Source organism: Eleginops maclovinus, chromosome 23 (genome assembly GCF_036324505.1).
Source record: "Eleginops maclovinus isolate JMC-PN-2008 ecotype Puerto Natales chromosome 23, JC_Emac_rtc_rv5, whole genome shotgun sequence".
Lineage (NCBI taxonomy): Eukaryota > Metazoa > Chordata > Actinopteri > Perciformes > Eleginopidae > Eleginops > Eleginops maclovinus.
The window spans coordinates 3,787,548-3,808,065 of NC_086371.1; the positions used below are offsets into that span (position 1 = coordinate 3,787,548).

The 20,518-nt window shown below is 42.9% G+C and overlaps 1 protein-coding gene across 1 annotated transcript in view; it reads right to left on the reverse strand.

Moving 5' to 3' along the window:
* Positions 1–5,327: 5,327 nt before the first annotated feature.
* Positions 5,328–20,518, reverse strand: part of fat4 (FAT atypical cadherin 4) — a 101,648-nt gene continuing 86,457 nt past the window's right edge. The window contains 6 exon segments of the mRNA XM_063876904.1: positions 5,328–8,402; positions 10,695–10,956; positions 15,037–15,254; positions 17,289–17,413; positions 17,845–18,024; positions 18,869–18,954. Coding sequence (XP_063732974.1) covers positions 6,496–8,402; positions 10,695–10,956; positions 15,037–15,254; positions 17,289–17,413; positions 17,845–18,024; positions 18,869–18,954 — 2,778 coding nt within the window. The 3' untranslated portion in view covers positions 5,328–6,495.

A 20,518-nucleotide genomic window follows, 5' to 3' on the forward strand; every position in this document is an offset into this window, starting at 1 on the left:
AAGTTGAGGTCTTCAGAGTGGCCGTTCCAGCACAGCAGTGGCTGCAGGAACAGTAAACATTTAGAGAGCCAGTCCTCCCACACCAGGCATATTTGGCCACATGGAGACTTCTGTGTGTGTGTGTGTGTGTGTGTGTGTGTGTGTGTGTGTGTGTGTGTGTGTGTGTGTGTGTGTGTGTGTGTGTGTGTGTGTGTGTGTGTGTGTGTGTGTGTGTGTGTGTGTGTGTGTGTGTGTGTGTGTGTGATGTTATATTCTGGTCTTGGGGTTTTGGCCCTGCCTGTGTGATTTGCTTGTTGACCATCATTTATGCAATGTTTTTGTGTGCAAAGCCGCGGATCATGAGTAATTCGTAGCAGACCCCCTCTTCAAGACGGCTGCATGGAGCTGTGGTCCAAACTGAACTCCAGTGTGATTAAAGAACCGCTGTCACAGAGTTTAAAAGTTGGATAAGAGATGAATCCAAGTGTCCACCCTCCGGATGTATGAACTGGACACTGCATGGACAATATATACATACTCTGATGTGCCTCAAGAGCTCACCATTTTCTTGTCAAGTCTGTTAAAGATCCTGGCAAAATGGGGTTGATTGCACTTCAAGACATAATTTCAACCCAAATTACAAAACAGAGAACCATATCATAGTCTGGACCTTTTGTTTCTGGGGTTTTTGTTTTACGAGTTCACAAAAAGAGGGTGATTCAAGAAACCAACACGGAAAATGAGGACTCAAATGAGTCACAAATACACTAATGTTGCAATTCATCAGCCAACAAAAACGTTTCACTTGTTCAAAAATAAGATAAGAAAAGCAGGCAAGCAATCATACTTTATATGGCAGAAAGCAGAACACACACAGGGCTGGGAAAATGAGGCAAAGTAAGTGTTCCCTCACTGGTTTGTATATATGCAGAGGCTGATGAATAAATGTGGAGCAGGTGTGAGACAGGTGAGTGTTCAGGTGTGTGGTTAAATACAGCTCACTGAGGACAATCGGTGGCCAGGTGAGGAATAGCAGGGTTTAAAATGAGAAAAGGTTAGTGCTGTCTTTCAAAAACACTGATCAGAGCAATTACACACAGAGTCTGGTGAAAATATTAACCCAGGTGTCATAATAACACCATAAATAAGTTATATATTTAGATTATTAAATGATAAACATATATTTCATAAATGGGTTCAAAGGATCATTTTTGGGGGCCACAACAAAACCTTGAGCCATTATACCTGTTGAAATTAGCAAACAATTAGTATGTTGAGCAGATAGGATTAACATTTGAAGTTGTGATCCCAGACAGCTGGCCAAATAAATCCATTATTTCACTTTCTCTTAAGCTCTGTTTGGTTTTCGGCAAACCCTGAAGGGAAGCGTCAGGCTTTAAAGAAGCTAAACCTTTACTAAGAGCAAAGTTAGCTACTTGCTGCTTACTAGCTAGTAGCTATCTTCCCTTGTCTGTAATTGCTGTGCAGGTATCTCAAGAGAGGGTTTTAAATCTGTTTAGATAAAGACAGGTTAATGTGAGCAATGAGGCTGTCACAGATCAGAAGAGCCAAAAAAAAGCAAAGCTAAAAGATGCTAAAATGCTACGTTGGGTGTTAGTTCACCACTGGTTTTGAAACAACAAGCTACCCATTTCACACAACTGTGATAAGGAACTTTTTATGATCAAAACTTGATGTTCTGGTTACTATATTCCACCTATAGCCTACTTCTTCTGCAAACAGTGCATGCAGGTTATCTAGTTCATCCCCCTGTGTTTTATTTGTCAATGTAGACAAAAGCAACATCTGCTTTGTCAACGCAACAGAAACCAGTGGGACCAACTGGGAGAGTCCTTTTCTTTCCCAACGTAGCAGCAGTGCTGCAGGTTTGCCAAACTCACAGCGAGCAAACCAGCTCTTTAGTCAGCAGCATCTCCCCGAATTAGAAAACAAAACAAAAGTCAGAAATCGCTGAAGCAGCAGAATGCCACACGTGGGATCAGAAACAGATGTGCAGCCTGACAGAGCGACTCCCTGACAGCCCGGTGACACCCGAGCCAGGGGTCGCACGATGTTGTCTGTTTAGCATTCATCATACACTTCTATAAATGTTCAGCTGCTTGTGGCAACCAGAGCCGCGCTTTAACCAGAGCCCCTCCACGCTGGAATCAAAACCGCAGAGTTTAACGTTCGGAGACCAAGAAAGGCGCCTTCCAAAGATGGGACAGCAATCTTTATCCTCACACACACACACACACACACACACACACACACACACACACACACACACACACACACACACACACACACACACACACACACACACACACACAACACACACAGCACACACACACACACACACACACACAGACACATCTATCTTTCTCTTTCATTTCCCAACAGCTCCGGTTCGCTGGAGCTTTCATGTGCGTTGAAAGGCACCGGCTGGCTGCAGTACACACAGCATTAAGGAACACTTATCGAGGACGAGCCCCGCAGCTTTAATGCAGATGTGAGAATGGAGAGCGGGGCAAAGAGTCGGGCGATAACTTGTGGAGCGATAATGTTGATTCAAGTGTAAGCCCTCAGACGATGAACTGGCTATTCGTCCATCAAGTAAAGGAGTCATAAGACTTTTCTAATGAGGGGAAACACACTGAGGCGATATACTGTACCGTGGGGAGAGGTGTGAATACTGTGACCCCTGACATCTTAAAAAAAGGGATGTATGCCGTTTGATTTTTATATCCAGAGTGCTGCGAGGTATGGAGGTTGACCGTAATGAAGGCGAGAGGACATTTGTAAAAGGATTGAATGATACTTGAACGCTTTAGCATTATTTGTAAGGTCCTCTGGTTGTGATTTTAATGGGAATTACTGCTTTTTTATGGATTGATAATGTTCCCTTCAAGGTAAGATGACAACATGTAAAGTGACAGAAAATGAACAACACTTTTTAGTGAGAAAGATGAGCGAACAATCTCAACTGAAGGTCTACTAACACATCTATATTTAATGTTATAATGGATTTATTTTTCTGGTCCTTCTCTTACAAATTATGTTCTTTGACCGTGTTTATGCATGCACCAAATACACAAAGGCAAATTCCTCTGATGTGTTAACCTACTTGGCATTAAACCTGTTTCTAATACTAATACTGATTCTGATCCTGATAAAAGAGACATGTCGGGGCTTAAAAGCACCAGAAAAAAAGAGCAGTTGACCTTACCAAAGGTCAAGGAAGATTTATCAAATGGTTAATGGTTACCTGTTTAACAATTTAGTTTAGACCTCTTGATTTGTCCCTTTTTTGTAACGACAATAATAGGATGACAACATGGAACTTGAAGGAGTGCAAAAGCACAAAAGACCTTACTTATTATCTCCTAAAAAACTTCCAAAACAAATAGAAAGGCTACTGCTACTCACCTACTGTCCACACTGTTCCTCCAAATACTATTGTGAGTTATTTTTAAACAAGTTGCACAAGACCTTCTAAAGCTCCTTAGGTGTGATCCTTTTATTAAGGTCCCTGACTGATGATTGGCCGGCTCGGTGTCTAAGGGAACCAATGAGCAGCATTGAAGGACCGCACAGGTGGAAAACAACTGTCTTGTTAGCAGCTAAAGGGGAACCAGGGGAGGGAGAGAGAGAGAGAGAAAGGAAAACAGGAAGTGGCGCCAGGGAAGCCCATCTGGTGAAGCGGAGGTTTGACCTAAAATCTTTCACAAAAACACCTTTTTTTTTGTAGAAGATCTGCATTTTATAGTGTTTTTTAATTAGTTTGGAGGTTTTGTGGAAGTTCACTCTGCTGTTTAACACACATGCACAATCAAAAGTCGCTTAACACCAACACATGAGAGCGAGAGTGAAACATGTGCTTTGTTCCAGGAAAGAATATGCTTTTAATTATGAGTCATTTAAATGAGACTCGGGAAGGCGCTGCAGCTGTATGAGGACACCGAGGCTCAGAATAATCAATCTCTATAAACAAGCTTTTCAGGAGGATTTTTTGTGGGAGGAACTCTCTGTTTCAAGGAAGTCACTCACAGCTCAGTGCCACATCCTTTTATAAATACTGGGGGAACTCTTAAGTCAACATGGAAATCATCTTAATGGGAATTATGTTTTGATGACATTTGTGGACTCGGGAGGGGAAACGCGTCAGTGGGATGTCCATGGGAAAACCAACGCTGCTTTTTTCGCACCTTCATTGGAGATGAATGCATCCAGTGTGGAGATCTGCAGAACACATTATGGCTGACTTATTGGCAGCTAACTTTTGGAAATCACTTTGCAAACATCTATGAAGCACACACATGATAACTCTGCTGCAGCATTAGCAGTTTCTTTTGTCATTGCTCACTGAAACTGCACCATTTGCGTCGACAGGAATAACAGAAGTTGTATTTTTCTAAAGGCCGAGTCCTATAATTTAACATGCAGCGTTCGCACTTAAGCTAAACACTGTGATTAATCCTTAAACACATCATAAGCCCTTCTGCCATTCGGTGAAGTCCAGCAGCCGCCTGGACAATATCCAAAAACAGCACTTGTGGGAAAAAAAGAAACCCCCTGCCCCCCCCTGCCCAGATGAAAATCAGGAAGACAGATTCATGTCAGTCCTCATGAGTGTTTTACATCCTACCCTGATGTGGAACAATGTCCTCTCTGTGTATACAAGCCTCTCCTGCGTACCTATAGGGAAGCTGACTGATACGTCTCAGTCACAGCAGACGAGATGCTGTGAGGTTTATTTGAATCCATCTCCTATTTACTCGCCCCACCACCCACACACACTCTCATTATCATTGCGAGTGTTATTATTATCCCAGCATCAGCGTGGTACGGCCTTCCCAAAGAGGCTCCGGTCAACAGAGCTCTCTGCATGAGCGAGCCCCTCCGCCAGCCCGGACTTAATTTAACCAGATTCAGGCTGTCACTCTGCGCCGGGTTCACGGCTCCCTGCGTTTTCTCTCGTGGCCCCTCTCCCCCCGATGACAGAGAAGATAAGCATGTTGCATACCGAATCACTGAGCTATGACAAAAAAGAGGTTCTGCTCAATAAGCCAGATGTAAATAATTGTTGAAAGCAATATAGGGCCCTGCGTCTCGGAGTCAGCTTGATGTTTTGCTTGGCCGAGACAGAGATGTCTCAGTTTCGTTCGGGTCCTGAAATGCCTTGTTTTGCTCAGACCCGGTTTTATTTAAAGACGGCACAGAGTGAGCCTTGAATATTAAATACCTTAGCACCCAAAATATTTAGGATGGGGTATATTCTGAGCTGACCATTTTTAGAAACTGCCAGCGCGTACATGCATCTCAATCAGTTTCAGAAAAAGTGAAAAGATTTTAAATAAATACTTTTTTTATTCTGTTATTGGCTTTTTACAGGTACAAAGCATACAGCATGTTATAGTTTTATCAAAAGTGGAAAATACTGATGTTACATATGTAACAAATGTAAAAAATAAGTCTTCAATCTTACTTTCCCCGAAAGTAAGAACATACATTTCAGCATATGAAAATATCCATAAAAACACAGCTTAAGTAATTTAAGTTAATAAACAGTACAAAAATGTAGAAACCATACATGTCAAAATAATGGACAACAACAAATGACTCCATGATTTCTCATGAATTAAAAAAAAATGTACACAAGTTCATAGTGTTTTAGTTGGGGTCATGTTTATAGGACTCATACATCATCATTAAACGCTTGGCTGGTCAGAAAATCTGTGACAAACAACAGTATCCCGCCAAAATCTGCTCTCCTCCTGAATGAACTCAGGCCAGAAAAACAGAAGAGGAAAAGTCTGAACTGAAATCCTCAAATGTCTGTAAGGCAGGCGACTTTATTAATCCTCACTCTTGGAGCGTTTAGCCAGTCTTCTGTGAGAAAACACACCAGGGCGAAGAGAAAAAGGGATCATATATGGTTGGGTCCGCCATACCGTGCGAGCTAACTTACACACCGAGGGGCCGTGTCCCGTCACACACAGGTGCAGGCAGATCAAACACACATGTTTCCTTTTAAGTAAATTAAAAATTGACCCCTAAAAAAATGTTCTTCCTGTGAGTGTTAATATTATCTAGCGTCTTATCTCTCAGGTGCGAATGTGACAGAAATTTCAGGAAAGGAGAGGCAATGTCGGTAATAAAAAACAGAAATGTTTGATCAAGATAATGTGAACGGAGCTTTGCTAATTGAATTCAGGCATGGATTTCTTTTTTTTCGCGAGCCATTCAGGGTCAATGGATACGTTGTAATGAGGCCACAGAGACATGAATGCACAGTTGACTTTGGACCTAGAAAAGACTGGTAAACTAAACCAAGGTGGCTGAAGACAAAATCTGTCATGTTACAGGTGCCATTTTTCTGCCTTACTGCATTGAAAGTCGTCTTGTGAATAAAAAAAAACCATGTAGTCCAATGTTCTCTTGAAATATACAGTCTTCCTTTTTTTTTTTAAATGGAGAACATCACCATATTCTACAACAGCGTAATAAATAGTCTCATACATATTGCTCAGCTTCTCCTTCGTTCAGGATGGTCACCGAGCCGTCCCCACTGTTCATCTCAATGTCTCTCGCTGACGCGTTCTCGGGCAGCAAGGCTAAGTCTTTGAACACGTCCACATAATGTCCAAAGCCGGGGCCCCAGTTCAACAGATTGTCCCAGTTGAAGCCCCCTGGCTGCTGGCCCAGTCTGTGGGGCAGCGTGTAGTGCTGCTCAGTAGGAGGCATCTGGGGAATGCCCGGCCCTCCTTCTGCCCTCCGACTCGAGTACCGCCTCTGCTTCAGCCGCCCGCCGTAGTCCTCGTCGTCGGCGTCGGACTCGTTGACTTGCGACAGCTTGGGAACTCGGGAGCCGTAAGACACTGGCTTCTCCCGGTCATACTCCATCTCCGAGCAGGTGAAGGAGTCGTGTGAGTCGCTCTCTGATGACGACTCCGGGGCAGGGATGCCGTCAGCGGGGTTGCGTACCCTGGACAGCGGCCTGCGGCAGTCCTCCTCTGAGCTGGAGCGCCCGTGGTCCGCGCTGCAGATGCTGGGGTTGCGCGGGCGTGGAGTGTTCAGCCGCTCAACTTCCTCGATGGACAGCCCCACAGGAGGCCCCGTCTCCAGGGGGATCTGCTCGATCGGCTGCTTGAGCCGGCTCCCGGGCCTGGAGGTGTGGCCGTGGCTGGCCATGGTCTGCGGACTCTTGCTGCGCCTGCCCAGCCGGGTGGCGTAGTTGAACATGGGTGGGGGCTGGCACATGTCATTGTGCAGGTCCAGCGGGCTGCCCTCACGCCGAGCCAGGTTGAGCTCTCTGGTCGGAGTGTTTCGGTAATAGGAGGAGGGCTTGTTGAACGGGGCTGGGGAGTGCCTGGAGAGAGGGTTGGGGGTGGGGCAGGCTGAGTGGGAGTGGCTGAGCGGGGTGGACCTCAGTGCTTGGGTGTACTGAGGCTGGTAGGTGTAGCTTGTGGCTCCGAGGGGTAATGGAGACTGTCTGGCGAAGCCCAGCGGGCTGTGTCTCTGGATGGAGAACTTGGGCGTGTGGCTGCGGAACTGCTTGTAGTGCTGGATGATGTCAGCGTCTGACGGGGCGATGCTGCTGGCGTTGTCTATGTCGTAGTGTTCAATATCTGCCTCTGGGCCGTTACAGGGGGCGCAGGGAGCACTGGGGACGGTCTCATTGTTGTGGGGAATGTCTGTTTCATCGTAGATCAGATAGGGGTTCTCCCTCTCAATGATGTCCGGTTTGGGGTTCCCTTCTGGTTGTTTCCGTACCGTCATGTCATCACCATATGGCGGGATGTTATCCGGGTCATCGAACGCTACGTTCTCGCTTCCCTTCTTTTTCTTCTTCTTCTTCTCCTTGGGTTTCTTCTCCTTGGGTTCCTTTGGCACTTTGGTCTTGTTGCGGCCCCGGCAGTGGTTGCACAGGATCAGGCTGAGCACCACCATGGCGAGGACGGTGGCACAGCTGCCAACGATAGCGGGCACCGCCCAAATGGGAAGGACCATCGTCTCCGCGGTGGGGTTAGGGCTGCAGACGAACCCGCCGTTGTTGGCTGACTTGCAGACATTGCCCTGAGGGCACTGGACACCCAGACACGCAACCAGGGTCTCACAAGTCTTGCCTGTGTAGAACTCGGAGCAGACGCAGGTGAATCCTGAACGGGGGTCCGGTACGCAGCTGCCGTGGTTCTGGCAGGGGTTGGAGCTGCAATCACCGGGCGGCACACACTGGTAGGTGTACCATTGGTTGACACACATCAAGCCGTCCCAGCATGGGCTGCTCTCACACAGGTTGGGACCCCTGCAGCCGATCTTGACCGAAGAACTGGTCTTGGTTAAGGTCACCAGGCTGTGGTCTCCGGTATATGGCAGGTTCTCCCCGTTGTACTTCACATAAGCCATGCAACCGTCGAAACCTGCGAATGAAAGAGGGATTAAGTTCAGATAACAAGAAGCAGACACCAGCAGCTGAAAAGGACATAACATCGGCCTGGAGGGGAGTCATTTCCGATTGCCACCAGACTAATTTTCAAAATGTCTGCCAGAGCTGGATCGCTTCCTCGTAAATAGGAACTGGGAGCTATACTCAGAGCTAAAGCTATTCTGTTTAGACGGGTAATTGGTTCAAGCTTAGGACCAAAAAACACATATTCAAACAATCGATCGCTGGCCAATTTGAAAATAATACAGAAAATCTTCGAGCAGAGAATCCATCGTCGGAGCTTTTTATCGCTTCGAGACACACATCTGGGTCGGATGAATGTCTGTGTGTATAATTCAATCTTTTTCTCCGTGTGATGCCCAACAGCACTGCCTCGCCGGTGAATTCAACCCCGGAGCAGATTAAATCCAGTTGGGCCTTTTTCATTATCTCTTGAAAAATGTATACAAAACACAACAGTTCAGACACACACTGATCATCTGAAGAACCACAGGATTTCATGTATGAACTGGTCTTTATAGTTAAAAAAAGACCAGTATAGTGTTAGGTGAGTTTTCCCTCCCGTGACATTTCTAAACGTTACTGTGTTTCATTACCTCCCTCTGGAAAGCCTCTCTTTCACCTTTTCCAAACTGTTTCCAGCTCATGCTCGAGGACATCTGATCTGTGATTTAGGTCTAAACTAAAATAAGGAGTCTGTGGAAATAAGACCAAACAAAAAAAACACGAGCGGACGTTCCGAGACAAAGTCAAATTAAATCAAGTTCAGTAATTTTGTCCATAAATGATATTCTGATAAAGAAACATTTATGTAACAAATGTAAACTCATAGCAGCTAAATCTCAGCAGCGCGGAAGAGAAACAGATTTCAGGGCCAGGTTTTTTGTTGGACTGCCACCAAATATGGTCCGCAGTTTGAAGCAGCAGACTATAAATTCATTTGGAGAGGGGAAAGAAACGGTGTGTCCAGGATTTATAAGGCTCAAACGCTGCTCCGTCACACACTAGTGCCGTACGTGCATGTGTACACACTTTAAGATACGCTGAAGAGGTTTCCATACCATGCTGCATTAGTAATATACAGAAGGTAAGGAGTGGGTGCTTTAGCATTTGTTTTGACACGTAAATACACATGTACATTCACACACATACATGTAAATAGAGGGTGCAGGTGCAAGACTATCATGGGTAGTTTTGAAGTGTAATTATGCATTATACTTACTGTTTTGATCAGTTATAATGTGAGTAATGGTTCAGTGAGTAATGTCCAGCATTAATGAAGTATAATAACACTTCAGGGTTCTGTCGAAACCGGGTAATTTCTTTTATAAATACTCCGAAAAATATAAACATCTTGTCAGGTGTCTGGTCAGAGACAGAGACAGCTTACGGAGAATAAATAGGGAATGGATGTCCGGTGGGTCTGCCGGGGGATGAGTGGCAGGCAGCAGGCTGACACTGAGACTGAGATTTCTGATCCTTTCTTTCACTCTCCTTTTTCTGGAGAGGAAGTAAAGAACCGGAACTCTGGATTTATTTCTTGTTTGAGGCATATCTGACTCAGCAGCTTTAAGACATGAAGACATTATTATTTTCTGCTTCTCTAATGCAGGATTTTCACCGGAAAGTGGGCGGGGCGTAATTTTGGCGGGAAGTGATGTCAGCACCACATGCTATATTTTAATAGAAAAACTGAACTGAACTATAAATCATTTAAAAAGTTATGAAAAGTGTTTTGAAAGTTGTTATAAAGCATTTTGCATCTTGATGAGTGCTTATAAGTAGAATTATCCAATGATATTTTAATGATTTCTTTTTAATTGTTGACGTTTATTGATCAGGGACAAATGCATTGAACATGATTTCATATGAAATATAAAACAGATGTCAGGCATACCCCTGTCCCTGGTGTTAACCAAAATCTGTTATGAAATCTTTGTCTTTGGAGAATTGAATTCAACAAACGTTTAATAAACAAGAAAGTATGTTAGGTTAGATTTCACAGCATCAGAAGGAAAATTTCCCTACTTTGTGTCTGATTGCATCATTTTGGGTCAAAAACCTCAAATATTATAGCAAAATAGCTTCAAACTTTATGATACGTTGGTTCAGAGGCCTGCTCAAAGAAGCCACTGCCTCTCGGGGATCAAACTGGCAACCAGAAGTGTCTCAGCACTCAATAAAAAAAAAGAAATGACTTGAACCCCTGACCCCCTACCCTCCTACTCCTTAACCCAGACACATAATGAATCCTCTGTTGCCTCACCTGCTGCAGTCTTCTGCTGAGCGGGTCCGGGTGGGATTCCTCCGAGGGAGAAAGTCAGGACGCCGAGGCCTCCGAAGTCCTGCGTGGGGTGCTGGATGAACCGGGGATGGGCGCCGTCCACCAGCAGCACCGTGGCCGAGCCGTTCTTCAGCAGATGGAGCGTGTGCCACTGACCGTCCGACAGCACGGTGTCGCCCACCGTCCGCTCCACCTTGCCCCCGACGCCGGCCTCCGAGATGTAGTGGATGTTCCCGTTCCTCAGCTGGGAGAAGGGAAACAGATCGTTTAAGTGATGTCTGGATGTTAATATCCACTTTAAACTGCACATCATGGGCTGGAGAAGACAGCCGGGAGATGAATCTGCAGCTTCTTATAATTAATTTCAAGCGTTTGATAGTTAATGTTCTCTGAGGAGAGTCGCAGGGTTAAAAATGCAGTGTTTTAATGCAATGAGTTATCATGTCAGCATCAATCACGAGCGATGAGAGGAAGTATTCTCCCCGCAGAACTACAACCACTCTGCGTTCACAATCTGATGTTGAGGTCAGAGATCGAAAACAAAAATGCAGCTCGACGCTCATAAATCTTCCTCCCGGCGGGACGCGCCGCACTAAATCATGTTCTCACAACTCGTGTGCAGCTGATGTTATTCAGCCAGATGATGACCAGGAGCCTGCTGACAACAAATTCAGAGGAAACACGCTCATTCAAAAACGCCCACTGGTGAAGCCTCTTTCCTGAAGAGAGCGTCTTTAAAAGAAATTAATCAAGCTCACTTTGGCACGGGCAACAAATTTGCGGCTTACCGTGCGTATGGTAATCTCATATGTGTACTCCCTGTTCGATGGAAAAGTAATCCCCACTCTACTCCCCTTTTCAAAGACACAAAAAAATCAGCAATGATAAGTAGCTTCCGGAAGAGCTGATTTAAAATGGAAAAGCGGAAAGTCCCCAAAGCCAAAGAAAACCTGCTCTCAACCTGGAAAACCAATCATCAAGTTTATCTATTAAACATCTTTAAACACGCATGTTTTTTTTTACATATCAGTATATGTAGTCCAGACTCTCAACAAATGTACATTAGGGGTACGTTTTCCCCCGCGTCTGCACTTTGTTTAGGCGTCATGGTACTTGTAATACTTCCCCGAATTGTTTAGGAAGCTGTGATGGCGACTCAGGCTCCGGAAAACAAATTCATAAGAGAGGAAAGGCTGATGCTAAAGTGGGAAGGGGTCGCTGGTGATGAGGGCGGCGAGGGTCTAAGAGGGAAAGTTGAAGAGGATGAATGAGCGCTTAGGCCTCTTTGGGAAGCTGCCCAAAATGGGTCAGGGGGAGGCGGGGTGAACAGGATGAGAGAAAAAAAGGCCCACAGAGTTAGCCTAACGTTAGCGACAGATTAAATATGCTAATGTTCAGTTTTCAGATTAATATTTAGTATCTCTCCCGGGACATGTCTCCATGCTTTAATGTTCAGAAAGCTCTTTATGTTTCTCATACTGCCTGGGCTGCAGCACCTCTGTTCACCCTCTGTCTGAAACCAGAGCCCAGTCTGCTCTGATTGGTTAGCTGGCCGGCTCTGTTGTGATTCGTCAACTGTTAAGTGATGTCCCGCCCCTTAGCCGATCACGTACAATGTGTCGGAGCGCTAGCCAACAGAAGCGCCAGTGATGTCACTATGTTCCAGAAGTAATTTTTGCATTTGCATGCACAAAAGCCTAGACTTTCATTGTCCCCTGAGGATGAAGCTTACTGACTTGTGATTCCTGAATTGTTTTCTACTTCCTCACAATTTAAAATGAGTATTTTAGAGTTTTAAATCACCCATCAAGCTTAATATTTAATATTTTTAAGAAGGTATTAGGTTAATATAAAAGATGGATTACATTTTTGTCCCAACTGGTTTGACTTCCCCTCCCTTTTTCTCCTGAATGAAACTGTCCTCCAACATGAGCATCAATTCAATTAAGATGTAGTTAAACATGTGGTCCAGTCTGCTCTGATTGGTTAGCTGGCCGGCTCTATTGTGATTAATAAACCAATTAGAGTTGTCCCGCCCCTTAGCCTATCACGTTCAATGTGTTGGAGCGCTAGCCAATAGAAGCACAAGTGTTACACAGTGACGTCACTCTGTTCCAGAAGTAAACAAAGGAGTCCAATGGAGGCGTTTCATTCGGGGGGGGGGGGGACCATTTACATGCACTTGACTTTACTTTTATCACACAGGAAAGGGAAAACCCCAAAAAGCATAATAGGGCCCCTTTAAAAGCAAAAGCATGCAAGCAAGAATTCCTTATGTTGGTATCAGCTTACTGTATGTTTGCACACATCACGCTCTTAAAGGCCTTCGGTGATACAACACATCATCTGGCAGCCATATTGCAGAGCCTCTGCTGTGTCATTTCAAACAAATGGATGAGCCAGAAATGATTTGTGTCTTGGCACCAGAGGCAAATCACGATCATGAACTAATTATAACTCACACGTTTCGCTAATGAGCCGTTCCAAGTCTGCGAGTGCGGCTGGTGGCGGACGCTTACATAAACAGTTGTTGCTCTGATAAATTAGCGGGGCCAATTAGCTGATGCCAAGCTTAGCTGAATTGTAATCATAGTGCTTTTAATTTAGGGAAAAACCACTGTCAATACATGGGGACGTGTGTGGCTGAGTTTGTTTGTGGAGTTATGTTACTTTGGTGTTTTAAAGGGAAAGTTTGGACACAAAAAGTCACACAGTAACAAACAAACCAACCGATGGATTCAGAAGTAAACCAGCAACTCCTGTCTTATCTTGTCAATGGAGTTTGGGGATTTTGAAGAGAGCAGACACAACAGCTTAAGCTTACTGATTGAAAAGGCTGTCTGACAGTTAGGTAAAGCTGTGAAAATCTCCTAAATAAAGCCACAAATTGACTTTTTTAGGTGACTCAAATAGGTTTTGCTGCTGTCCCCGAGCCAAAGCCTTTATTTTCCGATTATTTCTCCAAAATGGGAAGTATCACACTGACTCTGAGTTAAGTACAAAATCCCTTTAACACCCCACACATTATTGGTGCTGACCCTCCAAACAGAATAGTTGAATGTGGTCTAAGCTAGACTTGTGGTTGGATATGGGATGTGCATGCAACGTTTCTTTTGGACCTTGTGTGATCTATCTGGAGGAAAATGGCCTTTTGCTTCACACAACATTAAAATAACACTATAAAACTGCTGAGGTCAAACAGCAGGGACCCTGCAGGTCGTTGGCAGGATTTACCTGGACTGACAGAATAGAGTATTTTAATGTTTCAGCAGGAAGCCTCTTTTGATCCGCTGTTGGCTGTATTAAGTTGCTGTTGTGTGCTGATAATGCAAACCCCAGACTTCCTGCCATGAACACTTGCAACAGTTCAGCGACGTTTACTTCCCTCAAAGGCTTTTATTTTGAAACTACTGCCTGGGGTGATGTGTTGCATTATTCAGAGGTATTCACAGCAGCGCTTCTGTTAAAAATAGAGAGCATATGGAAGTATTGGGACGTACATAGTGATGAATTTACCATGTGACTCATTAAAGCGCAGTACAGACTGTATACTGATTATCAGCGTTATGTAACCAAGTACAATTACTCAAGTACTGTATTTAAGTATTTTCAAATCTTTTAATCCGCTCTATTTTGTAAGCAAATATTATTATTTTTCACATTTATTTTACAGATTTAGTTTCTAGTTACTTTGCAGATTACATTATAATAAAAAATAAATCAGTATTTATAATTATTTATTAAGCCAAGCCGATTGTGTATAAAATAAATTAAGCACACCCTAACTTTACCAAGTGCAACATTGAAGTTCTGAACATATTAAAGCATGATAATAATAATAATATTATAATCATTATTGTTATTAATAATAATAATCATTATTAATATTATTAATAACAATTATTATTAATTATTATTATAATATTAATACCATAATATAAACTATATAGGGCTTATTCGTTCCATTCTGCACGATGAATACTTTTACTTTTGGTACTAAAAGTATATTTTGGTGCTCATACTTTTTTATTTAAAGACGATTTTGACTGTTATAATCGAGTATTTTTACACTGTAGTATTTCTACTTTAACATACTTGTTGACATTAATTTTGCAAGGATCGTGGAGTATTATAACTGTTATAGTTGTATTTCATTACAATCTTTTAATTATGCATTTAAATATGTTTTGATTATTATAATGTGAGTTACTGTTTGAAAATAAGGCCAGTATCCAGCTTTAATGGATCTTAGTACTTCTTCTACCCTGCTGTTCATAGGCAGAGGCAGCAATGTTAAAATGATTTGATAATTCCTCTCCCTCACCTTCACAGTGGTGTAGTTGCTGCTCTCCTGCACGTGCAGCAGAGTGCCACTCTTGCTCCGTGTCCTGAACTTGACCTCCAGGCTGCTGGGCAAGGCGGGGTCAGAGGTCGGGCCCTGCAGGGACTGCCTCAGGAGGACGTCCCGCTTAGGGCCCTGCTTCAGGGAGTAGTCCAGACGGCCGGTGCCATCCAGGGATAGGGCGGTGTCTGCTGACATGTCTGCGGGAGAAAAGATGGAGAATACACTTAATCCTTTTTCACAGAAGGCTGTTAAACTTGTACTTTTCCTCTTAACGCGGAAATTATTTTCCTAGTCCGAGTGCCATAACCACTAACTGGTCCTTACATTCTCACAAGTGGTTACAAATATGTTCCCTAAGTGGAAGAGACAATGAAACTGTACTCGCCTCAGAGTTTTAGGAGCTTAAGTGTAAATGTAATCCAACACATTTCTGGTCATTGCTTGATGAAAAATAAAGGGTGTGAATTCAAGTTGTGCTTATTGGCTGGTTTTATACATCTTTTAAAGTCACATCAAATCACTCTATTTCCATTCAATAAAGGCTATGTATGCCTAAACAAATACACTATGAACTGTGTTTATCTATGACCAGTTAAAACCTATTATTGCTTGGTATTACTCCTCACTGTATACAACTCCTTACGGAAACAGGAAGTGAACTACCATTACCATTTCCTTAATTTCATATTCATAACAGACTATGTTTTTCTGAAGTTAAAATTCAAGATTCAGCCAAAATAAAAAGGTTTCTTTAAGATATTATACGGTAGAGTTCATAAACAGTATATCCAGAAAACAATCCTTATAATTTTTGTTTCATACGATGTTAGATCAACCCAAAAAAGTAAGACATTTGCAGCCATTACAAATATAAATGAAGCACTAAAACAAATATATTTCAAATGTGAATCAAAATAACCTTCTAAGATGTATTTAAATCCTCAATTAAACTGAAAATATATGTTTTGTTTCGAGTATTAATGTAAAATGGTTGATGTTTTTAATGTTAATTAGTGCCCGTCTCCTTCTCCCTCCCTTATAATCTGTGGAATAAACTGCACAGAGCAATATGAAGCAGAACCGTACGGTCACTGAGTTTGCGGCTGGATTCAAGATGACGCCACGCCAGCTTTGAAAATGTCAAAATTGCTGTGGCAAAATCTGTTTGGTGAATCAGGGGATTTTTACATCTGTGCAAATACTTTGGTGGACAATGACACACACATTTGTGCTGCCGAGTAAAAGCTGCATATTGAGTTGGGTTGGATGAAACACTTTAATATGGCGCTGATGTGTTGGAGTTCACAAAATGGACCTTTATTGTGAAAATCCATCTTCTCATTGTTGTCAGAATGAGATAGTACTTAACCAACCAGCCCTGGACAAAGTTGCAAAGCATTAAGCAGCACATTTTTGCTGTAATGCAGGGATAAGCTTTGCTAAGACACTGACTGATGGGTAAGATTTACATCATTCACTGTAACCACAACATGAAGATGACTGGTTGGATCTAAGGCATGGCACTGGCTTAACATTTTTTACATTTCTCTTAGACCTCATTGCTTCCTTCTGTGGAGAGGATGTTCCTACTTGTCGTTCCTTGCACTGTTCTTCCTGGCATGTTTATATTTTGCTTTTCTGAAGATGAAACACATTTTGTTAAAGGAAAAGTTCTGTGATCATCTTTCATGCCTTGAAGCAAATCAAAGATTCACCACAAGCTCAAACCCATCGCTGAACGGAGACAAATGAAGTGCAGAGATAACCGGACCTACCGTTAATAATAAGGTTTCAAAATAAATGTGGTACTGATAATTGGTAACATAGCTAAGCCTAATGTAACACCTCACACAGTAGCGTCATTTTGGCAAACTTCAACGCCCCATTTTCGGATGTGGAGTATTTATAAATATAATAAACATTTATATATTTTGCTTTTGGATTCAAGACATAAGACAAAGCTTGTTTTTTTTGTCTTGTTTTTGTACACTTTATGTTAAAAAATATGTTGTAATTTCAACAAAGTAGTCAATAAATAGAACGTAGAAAAAAATATGTATTTATAAAATAAAATACACAAAAATGTTGAAGTAAAGCTGCAGTGATGTGGTCTATTTTATTCTAAATGGTGCAGTTTGATGAGTCATGAGGGAAAGATCATAAATAATCATGATAGAATATTCCTTAGTAAGTGCAGACTCAGCAGTAAAACTTCAAAGGCATGTTCTTACATTTCTCACAGAATTTGCCGGTGAAGCCATCCACGCACTGGCACTGCTGCCAGGACCAGCGGTCCAAACAGGTTCCCCCGTGTCTGCAGGGGCTGGTGGTGCAGGCTCCTTCCAGTCTCGGACATCTGCACACACAACGACAAAAACACAACGTCAGTTTGACAAGGCAGCCGCACAGTCTGCAGCCGGGGGGTCCGCTGCAAAAAGAAACTCAGAAAGAAAACGGGGCAGATGAGCCTTGATTTCTCTCCTCGTGCTGCAAAACATAAAGAACCCCCATAGAATTTGCATATTAAAAGATCTGTTCTCGCCTCAGTATTCACCAGCGGGACAGAAAAGGAAAAAAGAAATCTCCGGAATTCTGCAATTGGTTTCCCCCGTCAAAAATGTGTATTATGAAAAAACGTTTTAAAAACTCTTGAGAGGTTTGGGAGTGTGAACAGATGTCCAACAGCGAGAGTCGACAAGGTTAGAGAAGACGGACAGATAGGAAGAAGAGGGAGATGATGGAGGGGTTGGAAGAGGGATTAAAGTGGGGGGAGGGGGCTATGCAGACCTGTCAAGGATGCCCCGCGATGCCAGCGCCTGACTGGGCTCCAGCGGGCGGCCGTTGACGGCAAACTCCATGATGCAGCCCACAAAGTCGTGGGTGGCGATTTGACCACGCCGGTGAAGGACGGGCTCTATTGACCTGACGCCTCCGACCGAGAGCCTGTTAGGCTGCACGTCCAGGATCCTGCATACACACACACACACACACACACATGAACAGAGGCACCAAGACTTAAATGCACGCAAACAAATTACATATGCACAAGAATTCAAACGCGTACAATGCATTCAAGTATGCACGCACACACACAAACAGACACACACACACTTCCACAGAAAGGTTCCACAACAACATGGTCCTGAGACCCTTACAATATAAACCGTCTGTAGACCTCTGTGCCCTTTCTTCATCTGCCAAATCTCACACAAACACACACACACACACACTCACACACACAGTATCAGGGCTGTGAGTTTAAAAAATGTTCCATCATACTTGCCCCTAATGTTCTTATAAATAACTATAAAGGACTTTTGACAGCCCCTAAGCATGTTCATATGAAAGCATTTTAAAATGATAACGCTAGTCCTTTGATTTAGCTGAGAAGTTTACCTACTATTCTCAATATTTAAACTTTACTCTCAACGTTTGACCCTTCAATTTCATTCTCCAAATGCAAAAATAGAAACAAATCTTCCACCTCTCATTTTCTGCTCTACTTGCCTTACTTCTCTTCCATTAATATTGTCTCATGCTACAACATGGGGTAAAATAAAACCCTCAACTTTAACAGAAGAACAATTGTTTCCTTCAAACTTTCCATTATTTTGCCAGACATGGACAATTTCATTATGCATTGAGTTTTCCAAGCCTCGGACCTTAAACTGTCAACGCTCTTTCAATGTATACATTAGGATCCTAGAAACAGAACATCTGTGTACTGCATGTGTGTGTGTGTGTGTGTGTGTGTGTGTGTGTGTGTGTGTGTGTGTGTGTGTGTGTGTGTGTGTGTGTGTACATTTCTTACCAGTCTGTGTGTACTGCCACATTGCTCACAGCACAGTAGCCTTGTTCCTGGTCATCACCACACAGGTCCACGGTCAGTGATGCAGCCTAAACGATGATAGAAACACACACGTATGTCACATGTCAGAATAACAGCGGTGAAGTCGGTCAATTATTCCTCCATTCAGACTCCTTTAAAACAAAAACTATTTCTGGTAGACTGTGGTTGACAGTCCCTCCATTTCACCATCTTTATAATCAGTGTCATGCGTGAGTGTGTGTGTGTGTGTGTGTGTCACTTGTGCTGGTTTAGTTCAAACATTGTCATGGTTCTATTCCAGATGTTTGACAGAAAAAAATCGAACTGGAAAGTCAATATTTTTGAGGAATAATGGAGAACATGCTCATTAATCAAAGCAAATGAAAACACACACATGGTGTTGGAAGGTGGGTTTTGTTACCGTTTGATGGAGCTATGCTAGCTGTTCCCCCGTTTCCAGTCTTTGTGCTAAGCTAAGTTAGCTCTGACCAGCTAGCTTTGTAGTGGTATTAAAGCAAAGGAACACAAATGGTAACAAGAGATGATAGGTGACTGTAGTTATTGGTATATGAAGCCATGCTAGCTGAGTATCCAGCCTTTGTGCTAAGTTAAGTTAGCTGCTAGTGGTAGCTTTGTAGGCCTATATGTAAATACATGTGAGTGGTAAAAGCCAAAAAGAACAAACATTTTTAACAGTGATGTTAGCTGGATTTTGTTATCCTTGTATGGAGCCATGCTAGCTGGTCCCTGTGTTTCCAGGCTTTGTGCTAAGCTAAGTTAGCTGTGAGTGCTAGACTTGTATACAGCATACAGACATGAGCGTGGTATTGAAGCAATGGAAAACCAACAGGTAACAGAGCTGGGGTTTGTTATCCTTTTATGAAACCATGCTAGCTGAGCATCCAGTCTTTGTGCCAAGTGAAGTTAGCTGCTAGTGGTAGCTTTGATTTTAGCATACAGACATGAGAGTGGTATTAAAGCAAAGAAGAACAAACATATTTAAAAGTGATGGTAGCTGGATTATGTTATCTTTGTATGGAGCCATGCTAGCTGTTCCCCCTGTTTCTATTCTTTGTGCCGAGGTAAGTTAGCTGTGAGCGCTAACTTTGTATTTAGCATTAATTCACGAGCGTGGTATCAATCCTCCATTGTTACTCTGTCAGAAAAACAAATTCAGATTGCTAAAAAAAAATATTGAAATGATCCATAAACATTGGGAATGGTCTGGAAAAGACAAAGCGTGCATCCATCCACTTTCTGTAAATGTCACAATGAATGACAGTCACAGGATTCGCACATGCATTTGCATTTTAATGCTTATTTTTTTGAGGTTGTGACAGCAAGACTAGATTTAAAAATCCTTTGAAAAATGTTTTTGTTTGTTTTTGTGTGCACATCTTTTATGACTGAAAACCTTTTTTCCAGACCGAATATGTTCTTATGCACGGCAGCATAACTCTCACTGCAGGGTCTCGCTTCAACCCACGAGGGGCTACTTCAACCGCTACAATTATTCCTCCCTGAGTATTTGTGTAACTAAGCCCTGTTGTTAGTTTGAGCTTTGCCCACCAAAAGGCATGTAGGCCAATTATTTTTCATCAATTCATCAAAGGGGTTGATGGGAGACTGGCA